This window comes from Oreochromis aureus, linkage group 22 (assembly GCF_013358895.1).
Source record: "Oreochromis aureus strain Israel breed Guangdong linkage group 22, ZZ_aureus, whole genome shotgun sequence".
Lineage (NCBI taxonomy): Eukaryota > Metazoa > Chordata > Actinopteri > Cichliformes > Cichlidae > Oreochromis > Oreochromis aureus.
Window position 1 is genome coordinate 17,534,854 of NC_052962.1, and position 22,815 is coordinate 17,557,668.

A 22,815-nucleotide genomic window follows, 5' to 3' on the forward strand; every position below is an offset into this window, starting at 1 on the left:
TATCCCAGCATTCTGGAGGCCTTTGGTGGTAGCAACACAGGACTTTTTTTTTTGTTATATCCGTTTATCTTGGCAGAGATAAAAATGGAACGGTGGCTACTGCACTAAAACTAAAGCACCAATGTGAGAGACGGGCACACTCAGGAATAGTGGCATGTGCTTTGTTTGCCACCTGTCTGTGCGTATTTGGCCAGCATACCTGTGTTCTGACTGGCTACAAGTCAGCTTCTGGCATAATTCTGTCTGGATATTTGGCCACTCTTCCTGGCCAAATATCCACATTTTACCATCTAGTTGTTGTTTTGCAGTGAAGTTGAAGAATTTGAAGGTATTCTTCCAACTTTGTTATTCCATCTCATTCCATCCAGAACATGATGCTACCATCACCATGCTTGAGAGTTGGCCCACTGTTTTTAGGTTTGAAAACCTCACCTTTACGCCTGGAAACATAGCTCTTGTCGTTGTGGCCAGATAGCTCAGTCTTTGTCTTATATGACCATCAAAAAACATTTTGCTTGTCCATGTGCGCAGCTGCAACTTTTAATCAGGCTTGAAGGTGTTAACTTTGGAGCAGGGACTACTTTCTTGGTTGGCATCCTCTCAGTCCTTTGTAATTTTATTTTATTAATTTTATTTAGAAAGAGGGGCAACACATATTAATGAACATTTTAACAAATGTAAATATGCCAGATTATAGCCTTGGGCTAATTTCCATCGGCAGACCCTCTGGCAGGTTGGTGTTAAACACAAGTTAGGAAAAACATAAAGAGACACTATTTATTTATTTATTTACATCATGCGACAAGGACAAAAACAGTGATCACATTATACTAGAACAAACAATGACAAGAAGAGTGGACAACAGAGGACAATATAGATGACAGTAACGGAAACACATCAATTATAAAGGCACAGGCATGAATCATTCAGCCATTTTTGTAGATCATGTAATGCCAATGAAAGCTGATGGGCTTCATCATCAGCAGTTTTGGCTTGTGTAAAAATTATATTATCAGCATACATAATCGTGTCCACATTTTTGCACACATTGGGCAAGTCATTTACATAAAGTGAAAATAACAGTGGGCCTAGAATTGAACCCTGAGGGACACCTTGCGTACAGTAAAGATAGGGTGATATAAAACTCTACTCACTATGGACAGTAATGCTGGTCTTTCAGCAGTTTCCAGTTCATGAAGGGGTTGAGTTTTGATGGTTCATGGGTTGCTTCTAACCAACTTCCTCTTACTTGAGGGTAACAGTTTGGGTCTTCTTCTAGACCTTGGCAAAGTGTTGACATGTCCTGATAACTTGTACAGTTTTTTAAACTGATGATCGTGGAATCTGCAGCTGTTTAGAAAAGCTTCTGAAATAGACTTGTCTAAGCCCCGACCTCAACCCTATTGAAAATCTGTGGACTACGCTTAAAAGCCGGGTCTGTGGACACCAATCCCAAATAATTTTAAATTTGTACACCCAGTTCTTGTTATTTAAAGTCACGGAAGATGTACAATTATTCCACTTTGTGGAAAGAACAGTACAAAGAAGTCATGAGGTTTTCAACACTTTCAAGTATACTAACCATTAAACTTAATGTGTCTGATCTCTCTATGGTTTTTTGGACTGTCATTGCTTCTGTTCACACCAAAACAATAGCACTATATTTCATAATACCACACGTTTCATTGAAGGACATGATCTGATTAAATAAAACGATGCAAAATGAGGATAGATTCTGCAATAGAATATTTTAAGAGCCGACACAAAATAACTTTGTAGTGAAGGTTTTTGGGTTTTTAACTCTCACTCATTCAGGTGGGGAGCTGTTATTAGCCAGCTGTTCGCAGGACTCTCTCATCAGAGTGTGGAGGCTGTGTGCCAAGTCTGGCACAGACACCCATGCAGAGGACAATCACAGCATCATCAAAATGAAAGAGGACATTTTTGAAGTGAAGGAGAGAGGTGAGTGGGCCACCCAGGCTTGATTATAAAAGGGGCGCTAATTAGCCAAATGAAGAGAGATGCTTTTTGAAGGTTTAATGGCACATGATGGTTACAGACCTGTATGTATGTTTATACATAATTGTTTTTTTTGTGTGTGGAATTTTTCAAATGTCATGCAGTTGTTGTCATAATCAGACACTATTCCTGTGTGGGGTTTTTTTTTGTTTTTTAAGCTGTTTTTTAGGCTTCATTTGGCCTCTGTTTGTGTTCTTTCTACAGATAAGTCCTCAGTGTTTGCTGTGTCCCTTGAAACTGTGCTGGCAGGCCATGAAAACTGGGTGTATGGAGTTCACTGGCAGCCTCCTTTCTATCAAGGTACCTTGATTAAAACCTGGGAGGAAATGGCTGCTATGACGCCTGTTTTTGGGCCTGCACTTGCATAAAATTGCCAGTAGGTCATTGCTACAATCTATTAGTTATGTTAGTCAAAAACACAATCAGACCATTTATTTTAGATTCAGAGAAAAAACATTTCAATCACTTACTCAATTTCCACAGCTGGTGGAAGTAAATGAATTGGCTTGGACGCAACGCTGAGAGGCATTTTTCCTCCTTTTGTCTTTCAGTCTTGGCTTACAAAAGCCAGCGAGAGACTGTGACATTTTAAAAGGAAAAAGAAAAATAGAAGTGTTAAAAGTTATTGACTTAATTAGTCCTCAAAGGAATGACCGATGGATGTGACAAATTCTTGCTTTAAACCTCTGGTTCTCCTAAAAGCATTTACATCGCATTCAATTTACATATATCTTTGCTTCAGATACATCATTACAAACAGTCTTTTATTTTTAATTTATAATTCAGCATAAGTTACAATAATTATAATGCAAAAACATTTGTCCAAACTGAAAAACACTTCATGAAATGACAGTTGCACTCTCCCTGCAGTTTGGTGGTCTTTGCATGGAAAGCAGTCATGCCTGCAGCTATCTGTGTGTTTGGGGAGCAGAGAGCTTTTAACCACAGCACCATCGTTTGTGATCTTTTCTTGTTCTTGGTGTTTGTTGTAAATAGAGAGCAGTCAGTTTGAAAAGAGCAAAACATGTTCATCAGTACTCCTTGAGTTTTTGAGCTGCACTAAAAGTAAAGAGGTCGCTGAGATTATTAAAATGATAAGTAGTTTAAAAAAACATGCTATGAAGATTTGACTGTTGAAATAACTTGCGCATGCGGCCGAGAACAAAGGATGTTGGGAGTAGTATGTACTTCAGCTTAAAAGTCATAAAGATGGAGAAGCACTGGCCTAATGATCAACTGTTAAGCAATTTTTTGATCTCCATGCCTTTCCTGAAAATAGATCTCTTTATCTCCTCCTGCAGGTGGCGAGCTGCAACAGCGTCTCTGTTTGCTCTCTGCCTCTATGGACAAAACCATGATCCTCTGGGCTCCTGAGGAGGGTTCTGGAGTGTGGATAGAGAAGGTCAGTGTTGTGCATGCAGGTCCACAGAGCCTACACACATATACAATAAGTGAATTCAGTCATTCTCGATAGTCAGCACAGGGTTTGTTCACACATCCACGGAGACTCGCACACCCACCTCCTCAGTCTATTTTGGCCAGTTTTCCTTTCAGTTGCTTGTGACATGATCTGGAGCCTGAACCCCCCCTCCACCCTCCGCCCACAGTATCCCTTCTCCTGCTGTCAGTGCCCTTGCGTCAGTTTCCACTCTCCCTGACATTGAAGTGTCAGGAATAGAAGTGATAGACAGTGATGAAGAGGCGCTGAGCCCAGCACTGTGAGTTTAGCAAAGCCGGTGTTGTCCTCCCCCCATCCTCCCTTCTATTACTTACTCACACTGAGCCCCCTTTTTTTTTACAGCCCATTCCCTAACACATCCAACAAGAGATGGAGAGGCTGCTGGTGGAAGATGTGCCATAGTCTTTGACTGCAGCACCTTTCCTATTTTTTTTTTTAATCATCAGTCTTTCTTTTTGACTCTTCACACCCACCTTTCATAATGTTCTCCTCCCTTTCTTTTTCTATCCCCTTCTGACATCATCTCTGTCCTCCTTTTCTTTCTCCCCCCTCCACCTCGTGTCTTTGGAGCCCAAACAGCTGCTGTTGTGCTAGAATGAGACTAAATTTAACTCAAGTGTGGATGGCAAAGAAAAAAACAGTTCTCTGCCCATCTGCCCCACAGCTTTTTCTTTTTTACGCAAGCCTATTCTCATGTGGTTCAGGGCTACCTCAGAGTACCTTCCTTCCTACCTGACACTTACTGCATAGGAGTCGGATGCAAACTGCTGCCAAAGATATGCTCGGACACAGAGGCATCCCAGAAAGATAACCAAAAATACACACACACACACATATCGCACTCATCCAGTTGAACAGAAGTGGCTGACCTCGTCATGGCAGGCACCTCGGCTGTGATCACATTCCGCAGTAATGAATAAGATTCCACACTTGATCAGTTGCATTTTTGCACCTTTGATCTCATCGTCCACATCCAGAGCGACGAGCAACAAAGACCACAGAAAGGAGAAAATCATAAAAGTCTTGAATCCGACAAAGGGACGATGATTAGGGCCTGAAGCGAGCACTGATGTCACAAATTCTTCCCAGTATGATTAGACAAAGCAGTCAGAGGGGAAAGAAAAAGCAGCGATGGGCGTCAAGTCTAGTGCAGCCAATCTCCCTCCATAGCCAGAGCTTTTTGTCTTGATACCAAAAATAAAGAAATAACCCCCATACCTGAAATAACCTTTTTGCTGAATGTAAGAGTGCATAGCATATGAGTCTCCTCCTCTCTTTGCTCTCCCCTCCATTTCTTTTTGAGATTCAAACCCTTTGAACTGACAGTTTCCCCTGCCTGCAGAGGAAACTTAACCTTAGACACTTTGTCACTTACACCAGAAACACACAGGTACAACAATGACACCTAGAATTGAATTAAACTCCATTTATATAATGATATATTTTTGGGAATTAAAGGCATTTGAGACTGGCATTTTCTTTGTGGGGGGGGGGGGGGATTCTACAGAGCTAAATGACCAGCCATGTGTGCCTTAATTAGCTATTTTTTACAAAGAAGCGCTCCACTTCTTTACGCTGATTAGAGTAATTGGTGAGATTTAATGGAGAGCAGGGTTAGCAGTGGGATGGTTGGGGCCCACCGCTGCGTAAAGCACATCTCACTAACGAGGCACACTGGTAATTAACATCTCCAACTGACCACAGCGGGCCACCACAACGCCTAGAGGGATTATCAGTTTGTGTGTGTGTGTGTCTGAAGATAACCTTTTATTTAGACCTCTGCGTATGTATCCTCCTCAGGTTACACTTAGTCGCATGGAAGATCACAGAAAGCAACAAAGTCCAAAGTGAGTTCTGTTTTATAGATGACGCTACACGTAGTTCATTTCATGCAAAGTGAGTCTATAGTTTAAAAAAAATCGGCAAATCAAACGTGTCAGTAATCCAAAACATGTGATTTTTATTATTTTCTTTTTGCAAAAATCTTGAACCACATGTCATTTCTTTATATTTTTTTCCAAGGACCCAGACTTTCTTGTAAGTTTTTAAAGAGGTCTTGAGCAATAGTTCTTCGAGGCTTGTACATGACCATTTTCATAGGAATGTGTTTGTTTTGCTATGTTTATGTTAAGCTACCTAATGTTGACCTACGAATCATTCAGGCATAAAAAAGGGCACCTAATTCGAGAGATGAACCACACATAACAAACAACGAAGCAAACAACCATTTTTAACTTGCATCTTTAGACACTTTGTTACTAGCAGCCTGTCACAAAAGCACATATTCTGCTGTTACGTTAGTTGGAAAATACCAAAGAAAGAAATAAAGCAAAGACCTGAGAGATGCATCTGAATTTCTGCATCATCTCTGTATCTGCTCTTCACTGAAGACTCATCAGAAATGGAAAGGTGGCTGTCAAGGTTTAGGTATGCCAAATTACAGAAGAACTGGACTGAAAATCAGTGGTAACATATCTTATGGAGTGATGAATCCAAGTTTGAAATTTTTAGCTCCAATCATTGTCCTTATGTACGGAGGACGTTAGAAAGGAGGAACAATAGTGAGTATCTACAGCCATGGTTTATCATGGTTTAGGGCTGCATTTCACCAGCATGATCCATAATGCAACACGATCAAGCTGTGCTGAAGAGCAAAGGTGGTCATACCAAATATCAATTTTAAAGGTCGTTAAAATGGTAGTTTTTGCCTTACATACTACATTTTCATGTATTTTTGTACTTTACATGAAATCACTGCAGCCATTTCCCATCATCCTCAAACAAAATTAAGAAACGATAGGTGGCCCAAGACTTTTGCACACTACTGTTTTACTGAAAATTGAAAACCTGAAGAAGTTGCATTGGGTTCTGAGATGTATATCACAGTTTTCTCTAAAAATTAAAGGAATTAGTTTCTGTTGCTGTTGACATTATGTGTACACAAACGTTAAAGTGAAAGTACTAAGATGTGTTTTTAAAAAGAATTAACAAAGATAAAACCCAATCATAAACACAGAAAGCTAAAAAAAAATATTCTTTCACACATAAACATTTTTTTTATCTGTTCTTCCTAATGAACCACTTTCAAGTTGAAAATGAATTCCCAAATAATATTTCAAGTAATAACCCACACGTGACAGTCTGAACTCAGTTACACCCTGCAAACTTTATACTGAGAAGCACTGTAATAAACAGGCGGCCCTTCTGTTAAATAGTGTATACGTCATTGATTCATTCTTATTCTGTCAGATCTTTTCCAAATCTTTAGGCAAGCACAAATATTCCCACACTGTAGATTATGCTAATTGCCTGCCAAGATAATTAAGAGAAGTCCATTAACGCATATATCATGGAAATAATGCTTCACTATATCTTTTATTATATTTTACACAGATTTTCACATTGTATTTTCTACAGGACCGAGTAAAACTGAAGAGCCACTCTCACCATCTTTCAGTGTTGCTCCAAAAAAAACCAAAAAAAAAACTGGGTTTTAACACCTGTGCTTCATGCTGTATAGGTTTTCTCAGTATGGCTAAGCTCTCTCTCTCTGAGAATGATGTATACCTCCCTATTTTTACTGTCCTTGTTCTATTACTCCCAAATACTCCCACTACCCACTGTCCAGCGATAAGGCACACCACACATCCATATTGTTCCTGCTCTCGTAAACAAGACAGATGACGGCTTTTTGCCTCTGCGAGTTTTTACATGATTTACGGCTGCCCCTTGTGTGCAGAATTTTAAAATCAATCTGCTTAATGTTGCATCCTGTTCTCTCTCAATCTCGCCATCTATGTTTCTTCCAGGCTGTCTCTCTTTCCTCTCTCTTACTCTGTCTCTTTCTAGATGGCTGGAAGATTGTGCCATTCAAAGTAAAGGCATGCCTTTATCGCTGTCATTAGTTCCGCTGTGTTTCAGCCTGCATACAGGCATTAATTTCAAGGTCACTGTTGACCAGTATATGCAGGCGAGAACGTAGGATGACTGAGATCCTCAGTTTATGTCCACATACAGTACACTGTCGTAGCTAAATTATGCATGTTCTGCTGATACTGTGTTTTTGCGTAGCCTCTTAAGGTCTTTGTTTGATACACTTTGTTCACTGTGTTCTGCTGTTTGCCTCAGGTCACTGGTGACGATAAACTACCCTTTTTTAAAAAAACAAAGGTTACTGACCAAGCTGTACAATAGGGAAAAAAAGTGTGAATTTAGCAATTCTCAAATTTCCTCATAGCCAGTGCATATATCATTTTAAGGCATGGGCTAATTAAAGATGGAAGAGATACCTGGATACAGAACACAGTGCTGCTGAGGGAGCAGTGTAGCACTCGATGTTTGGTTTGACTGCTATCGATTTGAATAGATCTCCCCTTTGGGCCCAGTTTGCCTCCAAGGCCTCAAGGCCCAATAAAGCTTTTAATTGTTTGAATTCTTCATGGCAGTGAGAATTTAACCTGGTCTGCAATATGCCCGCTGTCCTTGAAGTGTACAGACTCGGTGTGTTGCGCTGTCTATCACTGTTGAAGTATGAAGGTAGTTTTCTTTTCTTGTGCGAACCAGTTGCATCACTTGACAGCTCATGGTTAAATAGCTCCCTGTGGCCTGAATACTCTGATTAATTTCTACATTGTTTTTAAGTTATTTCTGTCACGTAATCCCACATTGAATTGTACTGATTATATAAGCAACAGCACAATACTAATATTGTCGTCTATTTTAGGATGTAATTTATATTTACTTTGGGTATTAATTTCAATGAATGGTTGAATTAATCCAGAATCCAGTGCAGTTTATCTTTGGAGCTAAAGCAAAGCTTTATAGCCTGTATTCTTGTTGCCATCTAATTCTTGTGGAATATTCATTTTTTGTTGTTGCAGTTCTCCTGTAACTTCTTATATCAAACTTGATTTACGTATTTCACTTCTTTTCTCTTCTTGCCTTAGAATAAACTTTAAAGAAACTTAAAGTGAGTTCGGATGACCTCATAGGGGGTTTAAACAGTGAATTTTCATTTGTTTGGGTAATTGGTAACTGCACTTAAATCAAAATGGGCTTTCTGTTACAGACAGCGATTTGAATCCACAAAATTCAATACAAAACTGTCTGTATGCACAAAGGCAAGGTGCACATGATTGGACAGGTGATGAAAATCCTAAAGGAGTCAATCATTTTTCTGGCCGTGATTACTGGTAATTTTAAAATTGGATGTCTTTTGTACTGCGAGCTCACACCACATGGAGGGTTTAGTCTCTATATAGCATGATGCACGGGTCACAAGCTCTCAACCAAATCCAATTTATGCAAATCTCTCTGTGTTTTTAAGCTCGAACATTTTTCATCATTATTTGTTTAATGTGATACGCTGGGCTGCAATTGCATTCATTATGTATTAGACAAATGTATTTGTTTGGGGGGGGGGGGCAGAGAGTTAATTCAACTCAATTTTTATTATTTTAATTTTTAATTTCTTATTATTATTCAATGAGACTAATAAGTCCCATTTTACATAATTTCTCATCTGGCTCGCTGGCTTAATTTGTTAGGTTTTTATTTTTTTCGTTTTTTTCCTGCTTCTGTCTACCATTACGGAGTCTGTTAGTTAATAAGTCTTAGAGGGAGACTGAGAAGAGCTTTGACAATCCTAACTTCTTCCTCCCTCAACCTGTTTTGCATAAACCTCAGCGTGTAGGCTTACATAGAACCAAGAGGAGACACATGAGCTTTATGCACTACTGCATGTGAGACTGTTATATGCAGTAGGATCCTTTCTTTACGCCACTGATGTGACACTTAATGCACGTTAATGTCAGTGATGATTGTTCAGTCAAGTTTATTTATTTAGAAATCTACTATACATCTAAAATAATCAAATAACATAAAAGCATGGGACAAAATGACGTAGTTTAAGAAAGGAAACATAACATGAGCAACCCTCACACACAAAAGACTCGCAGCTCATTCTGATTTAAAAGCCAAAGAATAAAAAAAGAATCTGGATGTGAAGAGGCAGTTTGGAAGCCACATTTTGTGAGTAGAGCAACTGCAAAGGCCTGATCTCCTCTGTGCTTTAATCTGGACCTCTGGACAGCGAGGAGCATTTGCAGACCTCGGTGATATATTGAAAGATCAGACAGCCAAGAAGGCCCCAACCCATAAAATGCCTTAAAAGCAAATAATAAAATCTTGACTTTTATTTTGAACTCGCAGGCAACCAGTGTAGGGACGTTGAGATAATGTGGGAGATATGTGTGGTCTCAATTGCACGTGCCAGTTGATAACCATGCAGCAGTGCTTTGGAGCAGCTGCAGTCGGCTAAGCAGTGATACATTGACACATGAATAAAGCCTATTACAGTAGTCGAGTCTAAACAGAGGAATGGCTTCACTTTTGTGAGTAGACTTAGATAAAAAGAAGCTGGTTTTAGTGACAGCATTATCATTATTTCTAGGTTCCTCACAATTATATATATAATAAATCCCAATAGGTTTGCCCTCAGTTATTTATTTTTTTCTTTTCCGGCCAGGTGCGTGTCGGGGAGGTTGGTGGTAACACTTTAGGCTTCTACGGCTGCCAGATGAGTGCGGACGGCTCCATGATTCTGGCTCATGCTTTTCACGGTGCACTACATCTCTGGTGCAAGGACCTAGACAAAGAGGTGAGAGCCATGGATGAGGTGATTATACCCAAACTTTTAAATCAATGTCCTTTACTTAGTTTTTTCCATCATTTCCCGAAGAAGTGTACATCGTTTTTATGTTGAAGCAGAGTGGCAGTTCAATTTGAAATAAGATTCACTGTTTGTGAATTTCCCCTCGGCTTCACTGTGAGAGTGTATTTGAGTGTAATTAGTCACACCAGGTTTCCTGCCTGCCACTCAGTATGACTGGCTTAGCATTTGTCTTTGTTGCTTGTCCCTGAAATCGAATAAATGTCTCAAGGCCCAATGATTTAATTCTGGGACAACTGGGTTTACATTTATACCCAGTTGGAACTTAAATTTACGGTTCAGCACAAACCTGAGGTTGTGTTTTAAAATAAATTTGCCTCTGAGACAGGAACATGTACCGCTGATATAGCTGTTAATGTCTAAAACCAGGTGGTGGTCATCCAGGACTGTTGTAGCTGAGCTGTCACGATCCTTTCTTCCAGGGAGAGTGGAGACCTGGAGTTGTGATATCAGGTCACTTTAATGCAGTTCAGGACCTGAGCTGGGACCCTGAGGGTGAGTTCATCCTCAGTGTGGGCTCTGACCAGACCACCAGGTTATTTACTCCATGGAGGACACAAGAGAGCAAAAAGGTAAAAACAGATGCAAAATTAGCAGCAATAAATCATAACAACAGCACTTACAATGACCTTTCTGTCTCACTATACGGCTTTAGAGATATAATACCATGAAAATGTGTTTGAGGTATATTAGTTAGTTCTTTTTTCCTCACCGTTCAACAAAAATTCAAGCTTCGTTTAGCATAAACCTACAATCCATGCCATGTCGTACATGCACACATTCAGTGTTTACCTGAAATAATCCAACAGCAGCCAATCCTTCAATCTCAGTTCCAGAAATCATTAGTTTCTGGAAGCTTGACAGAAAAGTTATGTCTTCTACTTAGATTTAAAAATGGTCAGCTGATGCTTGTCTGAGGTCTTTTGGTCTTGTACCGGCATATCTACCACATATGCCGGTACAAGACCATATAAGGCTTTAAACAGAAACAGCACCAACTCTGTAATGCACAAGGAGGCAGTGCAAGGCTCTCTTGGTTCCAGTCAGTTTTTTATTTTTGGACTAATTGAAAAGGGGCAAAAGATGATTGACTAACTGCCGTGTATTACAGTAGTCCAGTTTAGATGTAACAAAACATGCACAACATCCACAGCATTTATTTTTTTCATCATTTAATATATCAGCCATATTTCATGCACTTTTGTGAATATCGCTGCCATTCAAATTATTTGCTTCGTCTTGTCTCGTCCTAACAGTTGTTACTTAGCGTGTTGTTCTTTTTTGGCGCAGGCCGTTTGCCTTGTCCCTTATGGGATATATATGCAGGTTCTAATGTATTATTCTTTCCATTTGTTAAAATGTTAGGCTATATCTAATTTAGTTTCAACACTATATATATTCTAAGATGACTCAGCTGGGACTGAAACCAATATTGCAGTGAGGTAATATATTAAAGTAAAAGACTGCACTTCTAAATTGCCAATATGGTTATCCACCTAGCATTTTAGAAGCAGGGTAAGACATAGCAGTTTAGCATTCAGTTGGGGTAGAAACATTTGTAGTCAAGCTTCCTGCTTCCGCTACATTATTCAAGATGCCAGTTTGGATTATTGCCACAATACCACCTGATGCTAGTGCCAAATGAAATCTAGTTATCACATTGGAGCCTTCCATCGTCCCCTGTGAGAACACTTTGGATCTTAAGCTGGAAATGTTTCACTTGCACGGGAGAATCAATGTTGTATTTGGCGTTGTTTCAAAGGCCCGGGTTTTGGGCCAAGAAAATAAATCCCCAAACATCAGAGATCTATCGAAAAGGGAGGCACTGCCCAACGCGACCAAATGAACAGAGCCACATGTTCAGCATGTTTTTGTGACTTTCATCACTGCAGGTCACGTGGCATGAAATCTCTCGGCCGCAGATCCATGGATATGACATGCAGTGTCTGGCCATGATCGGAAGGTTTCAGTTTGTGTCTGGAGCTGATGAGAAGGTCCTGAGAGTATTTCAAGCACCTCGTAACTTTGTGGAGAACTTTGCTAATATATCTGGGACCTCAAAAGAAACTCTGTTAACATCCAGTGTAAGTGTTCAGCTAAATGTGTATCTAAAGAATATTTGATTTTATTCTGAAGGTATATTATTCCCATTGGTGGAAATGTTTGGAATTAAATCTTACAAAAGCTTTATTCTCTGAAAAGTACTTAATGGACTGTTCAGTCACCTTAAAAAGCCTTTGCAGTCTCTAACACATGAATATACCTTCTGTGTTTGTTTCAACTATGTCAGGACTCTGCCAGCCTCCCAGAAGGAGCCAGCACACCTGCCCTCGGGCTGTCCAACAAGGCTGTATTTCAGGGTAAAATGGAGAATTACGCCGCAGTTTTGTTTGATGATTTCCATCAGAAATCAATTTTGCTTCATAAGCTTATTCATATGCGGGTTTGTTCATTCCTTTTGCATAATGTAATAGTATAATTTCAATTTACAGGTGACCTTGTGCCGAAAAACAAAGAAGAAGAGGAGCAGTTCAACAGTGTATCTGACCAATACCAGGAGTCTTACTTCCACCCACTCAACCTGACAGGTACTGCTGCATGACCTACACTTTCAAGTATTTTTACAGGTGACCTAGTCTCACTTAAAATGTGGTAAACCTCTCTGATAAATAATTTTGAAGTCAAAAGGGGATCCCTGTTTCCCTCTAGAGTCTAAAAGCCTGAGTCATACTCCTCATTTAAGAGTTTGAGAGAGATGCCTATTGCTGGTTGCTCTTATAAGAGCCGATGATATGCAGTTAGTTAGAGCTTTATTTATAGAGTCCACTGTGGGGGTTTTTTTTTTTGGTGGGGGGGTCTGCTGAAGGCTGATGGTATCACAGCAGGAGAAAGGTGTTTGGAAATAGAAGAGCCATCCCGAGCCAGTGATGCGAGCAGAAGCAACAAGAAAATAAATTAATAAATGTTGAAACAGGAACCAGAAAAAAAAAAGTTTTAAAACTGATCATTTAAAAACAGAGAAGGTTTAAAACGGTCACAGAGGAAAAGGAAAACTAGGGGAACAAAAGAGAAGGTAATTGTAGGAAACGGGCAGATGGGAACTGAACGAGAGTCAAATGAAAAGAAAGTAGTGCAGCCTTTAAAAACCCCTGGGCTAGAGGGTGTCAAGGGCTGTCATCAGCATGATTGAAGCCACTCCTTAATCTGCAATGCTAATTAGAAAGCGGGCTTATGTGATTGCAAAGTTTAAGTATTGATGACCCCGGGCTATGTCGGGAGCAACCAAGTGTGGAGACCGCTGTTAACAATGCATTTTTACTTGTTTGATTGGGTTCTGCGGGCAAGGAGAGAAATGAATAATCAGGCTAAATGGGAAGCCCATGTCCGATAGCAAAAACGCAAAAAGTGCAGCTATCAACTACATGCAGCAGACAGGGAAACTGAACTTGTGCAGATCCGGTGATGTGAGGGAAAGAGTTGGGCATCATTTAATCTCCCTTGAACACCTGCAAATGTTAAGAAACACACAGTAGAAAGAAACAGGAAGTTATTTCAAAATAATGTGTTGCTTTTAGGGGGAAGCTGATGGGTTTTTTATTTCTCAGGATTTCATGCAACTAAATGTAAATATATGTGAATATGAGACATTGTCTTGAGCTGATTTTCATGTTCTTAGCATTTCTTCTTTTCAGTCTGTATCATAAACCTTTTTGAAAGGGGATAGTCACACACTTCTGTGCTATGCCATAGTTACAGTTTAACCACAAACCCTTAACCTAATGTGCACCTCCCTAGAAATGTAACCACCTTGCATTGGCTAAGACGTAGGCTCAATATAGATCAAACAGCTTGTTCAGGTTGAATTTAGACTAAAGCTTAGTTTTAGTCTAAATTCCAATTTTCTGAGAGCATTTGAGTGTCCCTACCTAATGTCTGAAGGTGCAGCCTGTTCACAAGTTAAGAAAACAAAATTTGGCAAGAGCAGGCGACACCGGTTTCCAGTCTCACTCTCCCCTAAAGAAGTCCTTTGATTTCTAAAAAATATATTATAGTTTTATTTTCTGCAAATAGTATAAAATCTGAGAATCTGATTTCTTTTTCTTTCTTATCATCAACAGAATTTCTGGTGAAGTGTTAACAAATTGAATAACTAAATTGTTATTCTAATTTCTGTGGTTTAAAAGTCTTTGAGTTTCTTACATACCTGCAGAATCGGACATCAACAGAATCAAAAAACATTTCCAAATTGAGAGAGTGCCACTCATTTATTCACACCACATCTGTAAGTTGATTAATTACCTTAAAAAATTATCCCTGACTTGGAGACGGGATCGATCAGGATCTGAAAGCAAATGATGATGTGTGCTTAGTCACAGTTTGTAATCTACAGTCTAGTAATCGTCTTATTCAGTCTACTAAACTCTGAAGCGTGTATGTTTACATCCCTGTAACTATCAAAGCAGCTATTAACATGTAGCTGTGTCCCAGTGTAGCTACTGAGTGTGGTACATTATGTTCCGCAAATACTAGTGATGTTGTTTCTGAAAGGGCTTTACTAAACCCCCTTATAATCCTTTAAGGTCTTTCTTTGCTCTTTAATTTGTGCGGATTCCAGATACGTGTTTAAATTCAGATTATGACAGTCATTCCTTGTTTATTCAGCTGGAAAGTGATTGTTAATTATTTTTGAACAACTAAGATATCAGGGCGTTACAAATAGCAGCAAACTATTTGTATTGTGTGTGTGTGTGTGTGTGTGTGTGTGTGTGTGTGTGTGTGTGTGCAGAGCCACCACCAGAGGATCATCTTCTCCAGAACACACTTTGGCCTGAGGTCCAGAAACTGTGAGTATCTAAATCTTATATGTATTTTCTGTTACCTGCTGTAAGAATATGCAGAGTAAGTGAAATGCTGACATACTTATTGATATATTTGTGGTTCTTGTTCTTTTGTTTCCTATAAAGACACCAGTGTTTCCTCGTGTCTTCTATTGAAAAGTTTCTACTCTATCTGAAAATAATAGATTTCCCTACATAGACTTCTTTGTTACCCCCTCACCTCTGCACCCACAACTCCAGCAGCATATTCATCAGCTAGTCAGAATCCAGCTACTTGGCTTCCCATGAGCCACTTCTCCAGATTGAATATATTGCCTCACTTTGGCCAATGTTAAATCCATTTACCGGTCATTCCACCATAAACATGACATACGACACAGCCATTTATTTGAGGTGCGAACACTGTGTGTGTTGAAAAGCATATTTCTACCTTCATTTGGCTTCATCCCTTGAATCGTTTAGTGCAGAATAGAAACATTAAAATGAGTAAGTGGCTAAATTATTTTTCGTGGCATAAATAATCCTCTCCCTGTTGTGGCCAAATTGCTGCAGTGTTTGAAAGCTTGCTGGTAGGGGTAGGAAATTCTTTCCACTGAGTTGCAGACTGCAGTTTGAGCTTGTTGGCATTTTAAAACAACCAGGTGATGGCAAGCTAAAAGCAATTAGGCCGTGAGTGATTAGCTAGAGCATCATCATTGTTCATCTCTGTCAGCAGGAGAAGGACTAGTCATCACAGATCAGTATTTTAATTTCACACTCTAATTATTTACCTGTCAGCAAGTGGCGACGGCTCGAGCCTGGAAGCTTGTTGGAGTGACACTTTGGAATAAAAGAATACTTAATTTACTGTCACACTGGGAGCACTTCCTCTGTTCTGCCTCACCATTTATCCCTTCCCTGTCTGTCTGTAACATATATCTGTCCTTCTGCACAGTCAGTGGCTGTTCATGGTTAACCTCTGTATGATTGTCCCCTGTCCCCAGGTATGGGCACGGCTTTGAGATGTTCTGTCTTGCATCTGACAGCAGCAGAACAGTGGTGGCATCTGCATGCAAGGTCAGTTTGATAAGCTCCAGGCCGGACTGCATGTCACAGTCAGCACTGCAATTGCAGTCGAAAGTTTAATTACAGTCATCATACAAATGATTGCCAAGGCAATATCAGGCTTTCAATGATTTCTTTGACCTCTTCCTTTTTTCGGGGCTCAATGATTGGGCAAAACCCACAGTTGGGAATAAAAAGATTGCCCCCCCCCAATACATGCAGAATCATAATTATACATGGAAGACACTTAATATATTTCCAGTTTGATATTTAAATACTCTTATAAGCACAGTTTCACAGAGTCCTGTTAAAAACCAAGTACAACCATCATTCAGTAGCTTGTAGAACCACCTTTAGCAGCAGTAACTGGAAGTAATCGTTTTCTGTGTCATACCGCCTCGTTCTTTTTAGAGAGAAGAAGCATCCTCAGTCTTCTTCTAATTGTGCTGTCATGTAACATGGCAACTGAGGTCTGTAGAGTCTGAGATATAGCTCTAAGTGTTTTGTTTTTTAAATATAATTTCTCTGAGCATTGTGTGGTTTGACCTTGGGACATCCACTGGTGGAAATGTGTTCACACATACCAAAATGCTCCAGACCAGCAAACTGCCAAGACTTCTGTTATTATAGAGGCGCTCACACCTGCTGATGATCAATTAATCGCATGCATTTGATCAGCAACATCTGGCTGCTGCTTACCCTCTTAATTCCTTTGGAAGCATCTAAGGTATACTTTGTTTTTCACATGACTGTAAGCACAGTCCACACACTTTTAATAAGTTTGAGGACAGGACTTTGGCTGTTTTACTTATTCCACAACCACATTTAATGTGTGTTTGGGGTCAGTGACCTTTGCAAGCACCCACTGTGTTCAAGCTTCAGCTGTCAGGCTCATGGTTAGTTGGAAGTTATGTTGAAGATTTCTGAGGTAGTTTTCCTTAATTACTACATCCACGTATGCCAGTCCCACAGGTTCTATCGCCCAGCACTATGATACCTTTACTTCACTAGATTTATTTGTCAAGTTACCTAAATGTGTAGTTTCCTTGCTTAAAAGCGATTTTTTCATTTACCCAAAGTGGTTTTACTAGATTCCCCTCAATAACCATGTACATTTTAATTTATTTACCTTTTTTAATTGATTCAATTAGTTCAGTTGTCTAACTTTTCTTTCAACACTAGTCATTGGGTCATTAGATCTTTAGATGAAAAACCTTCAAATCAAAAACCAGTTTAAAAAATATCTATATGCTAATAAATATACACATCCAATAGAACCATCCAACTAACCTCTACCACTTCATTTGACCATTTTTTACAATAAATGTAAATAAAGCCAATCCCCAATTATGCGCGCATCGAACAGTAATGTGTCATTTTTACTTTATTTTAACAAAACATTTTCTCAAATGTTTATGAATTATTTAGAGAAAAAAAGCTGAATTATGCCATCCATTTTAACCGCTCTTCACCATAAGCCCATAATATCCTGTACACAAAGTTTGTGACAAATTGACCCAAATGTGCTTTAAATACAGTTAATAACTATTTTTATTTTCACCATTCTGTGCGTGTATATCTCAAAACTTCTGGACTGCTGCTGCTCTTGTTGCTGTGTGGGTCTTTTAACGCTCTGGTTGGCAAATCAGACTGCAGATTGGTTCTACTTAGTTTGCTTTCCAGTCCGTATGTTGATTTATTTTCCTCTAGGTCCCAATATTTTCTAAAACCCCAGGCTGACCTGACAATACTTGTGGCCAAACAACTTAATTTTGGTCTCATCTGATCATAAAACCTTTTTTCAGAGGTTTTATTTCTTCGTCCATGTGGTCAGCTACAAGCATTAGTCGAGCTTGGGGTTGTTCATTTTGAAACCAGGTTTTCCTTCTTCTTTCTTAGACAGCAGCCTCTCCTTACATAGCCATGTGAGACTCACTTGAGAGTAGACAGCGATGTCCAGCAGCTTCCAGTTTATGTAGGCCTGTACCTTTGTGGTTTCTGGATTGTTTCTGACCATCTAACCAACTTCCTTATAACTGAGGGTGTTTTCAAATCTTGTGCAGCTGTTTAAACAGATCATCTTGAATTATGCAGACAGAGACATTACTAACTTGTCTAAATCTGTGATCCTCTTTCTCAGATCTTCACTGGCATCCTTGAACGTTAACATTTTACTGTGTGAGCTGTGAAACCCTTTTTATGTTTGCACAAATAAATTACCAGCTGTAGTTAATCATGGATACTTCACAGACCATTAAGAGGAACTACGTTAAGATATTTTGTTAATTTCAGCAGCACCAGATTCATTTCTATGTGGGTGAATGTATATTTTTGATCCAGTATTTATTAAATCTAATCTCTTTACTCTTCAAGATATATTTTGTGCAAAACGTCAGACTCAAAAAACGGACTCGGACAGAATTATTAAGCCCCTATGAAATTGAAGGTTTTTGTCAAAAATGTTCAGTGTTTTTTTTTCTTTCTTTCTTTTCAACAAACCGTGGGATTTTCAACATAGTATTTCTAGACTTTTTAAAAAAGTTTTCTTTAGAAAGCATAAATCATTTTTGTTTGCACACAATAACAGAATTATTTCAGAAAAAAATGAGATTATCAGGGTCAATATTATTAGACCTGCTGAAAAACCGACCTCTTTATTGAGTCAAAGCAGAAACCACTGCTGTGCAATGGTGTACTTTAACTTTGTAATGCTCAAAGCTTCTAAAAATCAAGTTCAAACTGAGAGTTATCTTCCAATTTACACACACTATAAAAACTTCAGTGAGGGTTTGATCAGTTACTTGAGAATGCATCATGCCCAAAACAAAATCAATCAGTTTAGACTTGATAAAAAGATTTGTTGATGCTCACAAAGCAGGACATGGATACACAAAGTTATCACAACATTTCCAAGTGTTAAGATCTGGAGTGAGAAGTATCATCACAGAGTACTACACAGTACAGAACAAACTTGACATAGGGTAGGAAGCAAAAGATTTCAAAGACTCTGGAAAGAAAACAAGTGTGAGATGTGTCTAAAGACACCAGAACAACTGCTAAGATACAACTGAATGGCTTAGGTCAGGAACTGTGGTCTCAAAGAAGACAACCACTAGATGAAGTGTGAGGTTGCATACCAAGGAAACTTCTGCAGAAGAGACACCTGCAATCCAGACTAAAGTAAGAAAGAACGACCTGCAGAAAGTTTATGCGTACTGGAAACGGGAGCTCTTTGGCCACAGAGGCATTGTTTATGAAGGTGAACTGAAAAGCAAAGTCCATGCCAGAAGACCATCAAATCTGGAGGAGCTTGAGAAAATGATACAGAACTGACTGTTAGCATCAGGGGTGCTAATTGTTTTGATGGTGGTAGTTTTTGTTTTTTGTGAATAATCTTGTTTCATTATGCAAAGTAAAGTAATGTAGGGGTTTAAAATAAAGCTAGGATGTTTAGAAAACTGTTAAAAATGTCTTGCTCTGTTTAACGGCACTTGGGCAATACTTCAAAAATAACATTTTTCATAGAAGTGGCTAATAATTCAACTGTAGAAGTAGCTTATAAAGTAAACACAGGTGATTTTATAAAGCATTGTGTATTTTATGTCTGACAATGAACTGACCCCTTACTATCTTTCCAGGCATCCAAAGCTGAGCATGCAGCGGTGCTGCTGTGGAGTACAACCACATGGCGTCAGCTGCAGGTTCTTCCATGTCACACCCTCACGGTCACCCAAATGGCCTTTTCACCTGATGCACAGCTCCTGTTGGCTGTGTCCCGAGATCGCACTTGGTCTTTATGGAGAAGGAACCTCCCCACACCTGAAAGTCCAGGTGAGAAATGAGGACAACACAGACTAATAAGGAAATCTGTTTTACAGGATTATTCGTGTTTGGTCTTTAGGATTTGCTTTTCAAATGCAGTGTGACTCAGGATGAGACGTTAGTTCCTCATAATGCTTTGTAAATAAATTCCGTTTAATTAAAAAATGTGCTTGAGTGAATATTAAGAAAAAACGACAATGCCGGAGCCCTTCTGGCACATAGAATTGCTCCCCTAATTCCAAATAATTAAAATAAGGTAAACCCACAGAGCAGATTTCCTCCAAATTGAATTTCAAGTCAAGCTGGCCTTATTGGAAGGACTCCCCTCATTAATACTATGAAGAGCCAAACAAGTGACGCACTGAATGAATCTAGTCCAAAAGGGATTTAATAATATAGGAAAGATTTGAAACTGACCAGACCAAAATGAACGATTACTGCTTACTTCCCTCCTTCAAGGCTTATAATTCCACATTTGTAGGTAGAGCAATGATTTGAAACAGGCTTTCAAATGGGTAATTACCACGCAGAATACATCAAATCCTCTGCGGTGGATTGCAGAGATCTCATCAAATCTATGCTCTCTGGGATGAAGCTGGAAAAGAAAATTCTGAAGTAACACTTTGAATAAATACAGACATAAAACATGATGCAGTAGCCTTTGCATGCGCTGATAAAGACAAACCACAATGATATTTATAGTTTTGTGTTAAACTGGGATTTGTGATATTGGGGGTAGCGCTCTATGGGGCTCTGATCTGTGAAATTGTAGAGAGAAGTAAATGAGAAAACACTGAAGGTACATGAAAGGTTTGTGAATATAAAGAGGCCTCTGTGTGTTTGCCAACTTCAGCTACAAGCCACAAAAACTGTCTTTTCCACTTCCTGTGGTGTTTGTGGGTCAGTGTAGGTGCTAAAATGTTTAAAAAGTGTGATCTTCAGATTGTGTGCTGTGTGCAAAAAGCCAGTTTAACCCATAAAGAGGATACTTTGATGCTTCCTTGCGGTAGGTGTGAGATTTGTTTACGCACTTTGAGAGCTGGTGTCTTGCACTAAAAATATGATGGTTGGCAAATCCTGTCTAATGTGACTCACTGAATACATATTTCAGTCATTATTTAAACTATTAAGAGCAAATTTAAGAGTGTATACACTGCTGAAAGTGGAGATAATGAGGTTAAATATCCCCCAGTTACCTTGAAGAGTAGCCATGCTGCGGTCAGCTACGGATAACCTTGGCCCAATTTAACCCAGCAAATATCAGCTGAAAAGTCTCAGTTTTAGCGCTCTCTCAGTCGTTTTGTCAATTTCTTTTGACCTTTACCCTCCTTTGTGACTTAACTCAGTGGTTTTGACATGGTCAGAGAAATAGATTTGTCTCTCTAAGGTCACCACCGTCAGGATTCACATTGGGTGAGAAATCATCTCTGGACCCAAATCTTAAACGATTCCATGGAACAACCAACCAATAAAACAGTCTCACTTTGCTTGTTTTTTAAATGTTTTTTGCCTTTTTATGATCTATTAAATAAATAAATTTGTTGATTTCATTTTATTACATAATCAGTACTACTTAGATTCTAACCAGTCACATCTGGCATAAGGTATCTTTTTGGTCCCAGATTTATTCTGCTGCATGTCAGAGTCTCCAGACACACGACCAGAGTGATAAAGGGTGATAAATATTCACTGATGAGAAAAAGGAGCTCTGCCAGAAGTGGTATGAAGCTGTAATCCCGACATTACAGAGTTTTTAGCTCATCCAGCTGAAGGATCATCATCTGTCTGCTCACCCAGCAGTCACAGAGTACAAACCTCGGCTAAGGCAGCTCGCTTTCTGGGCAGTATTTACTTTTAAGGCAACATTGTTGTGCTTTCTATATAGTCATTTTGTTTTCTTTGCTCTTCTTGGACATACTTTAAGAAGTTTGAAGTGGAATTAAAATCAAATAAAGGTAGCATGACAGATGCTCACTCTAATTATACAAACATCATGAAGGAGTAGGTAATGGATAATAGGCACTGATTTGTAAATAACTGGACATAAATAAATTGAGCTTACTATATTCGTATACTATGTCTAAATTTTATCTACCATGTTTGCTATATATACATTTTTTTTAATGTTTTTTATGGTATTGTTTACGTGCTACTGTAAGGTGACCTTGAGGGTCTGAAAGGCGCCTATAAATAAAATGTATTATTTCTATTATTATTATTATTATTACTACATCTACTATCTTGTATCTAGAAATGTACCACAACATATTTCTAACTAACTAGGCAGCTTATTTACTTTCTCTTAACATTACTTTCTTGAAACATATAATGCATTTTGGAGTCAACTTGAAAGAAAGGCAGATGTAAAATGTAAAAGTGAGACATTTTATGACCTTATTTGACCTTGAAGAAGAGGCCAGGGATTATGCCTGTATGCTTTAAATATAAACAATGATAGAAAGAAAGGTTGTTTTAAATAACTCTATATAATGTTATCATTTGACCTTTAGATGACTCTATTGGCCTTGAAAAAGAGGTCAGAGTTCAAATGTAACATATTTAAAATCTTTATAGGGTTCTTTCTATATTATGACATTACACATCTCACTTGTCAGAAACATAGGTTCTAAGTTATAAAACTTTTTCTGAATTTTCAACCATAAATCATAGTTGAATTTGAAGACATTGGTGGATAAAAGCCAAGTTGTAATAGATTGCACTGGAGGATTGGTCAGAATTTAGTCCAATTTGCACCTAATGGATCTTCACCCAAGCTGTGCTCACGTTCAAAGTCACATTCGTTGTTTTGCAAACATTTCTCCATTTTCACAGCATATACTTCATGCACACTACTTACAATTACAAGTTCTCGCTCCTAATGTACCGAGCAAGTCATTAACATA

The 22,815-nt window shown here is 38.9% G+C and overlaps 1 protein-coding gene across 1 annotated transcript in view; it reads left to right on the forward strand.

Annotated features, from left to right (window-relative positions):
* The window catches only part of elp2 (elongator acetyltransferase complex subunit 2), a 36,063-nt gene that overhangs the window by 8,177 nt on the left and 5,071 nt on the right, over positions 1-22,815 (forward strand). Inside the window, exons 8-18 of the mRNA XM_031729280.2 lie at positions 1,816-1,962; positions 2,224-2,319; positions 3,321-3,421; positions 10,005-10,136; positions 10,631-10,780; positions 12,101-12,292; positions 12,499-12,568; positions 12,701-12,796; positions 14,995-15,052; positions 16,030-16,102; positions 19,729-19,921. Of these exons, the coding sequence (XP_031585140.1) occupies positions 1,816-1,962; positions 2,224-2,319; positions 3,321-3,421; positions 10,005-10,136; positions 10,631-10,780; positions 12,101-12,292; positions 12,499-12,568; positions 12,701-12,796; positions 14,995-15,052; positions 16,030-16,102; positions 19,729-19,921 (1,308 nt within the window). The remainder of the gene's footprint in view (positions 1-1,815; positions 1,963-2,223; positions 2,320-3,320; positions 3,422-10,004; positions 10,137-10,630; positions 10,781-12,100; positions 12,293-12,498; positions 12,569-12,700; positions 12,797-14,994; positions 15,053-16,029; positions 16,103-19,728; positions 19,922-22,815) is intronic.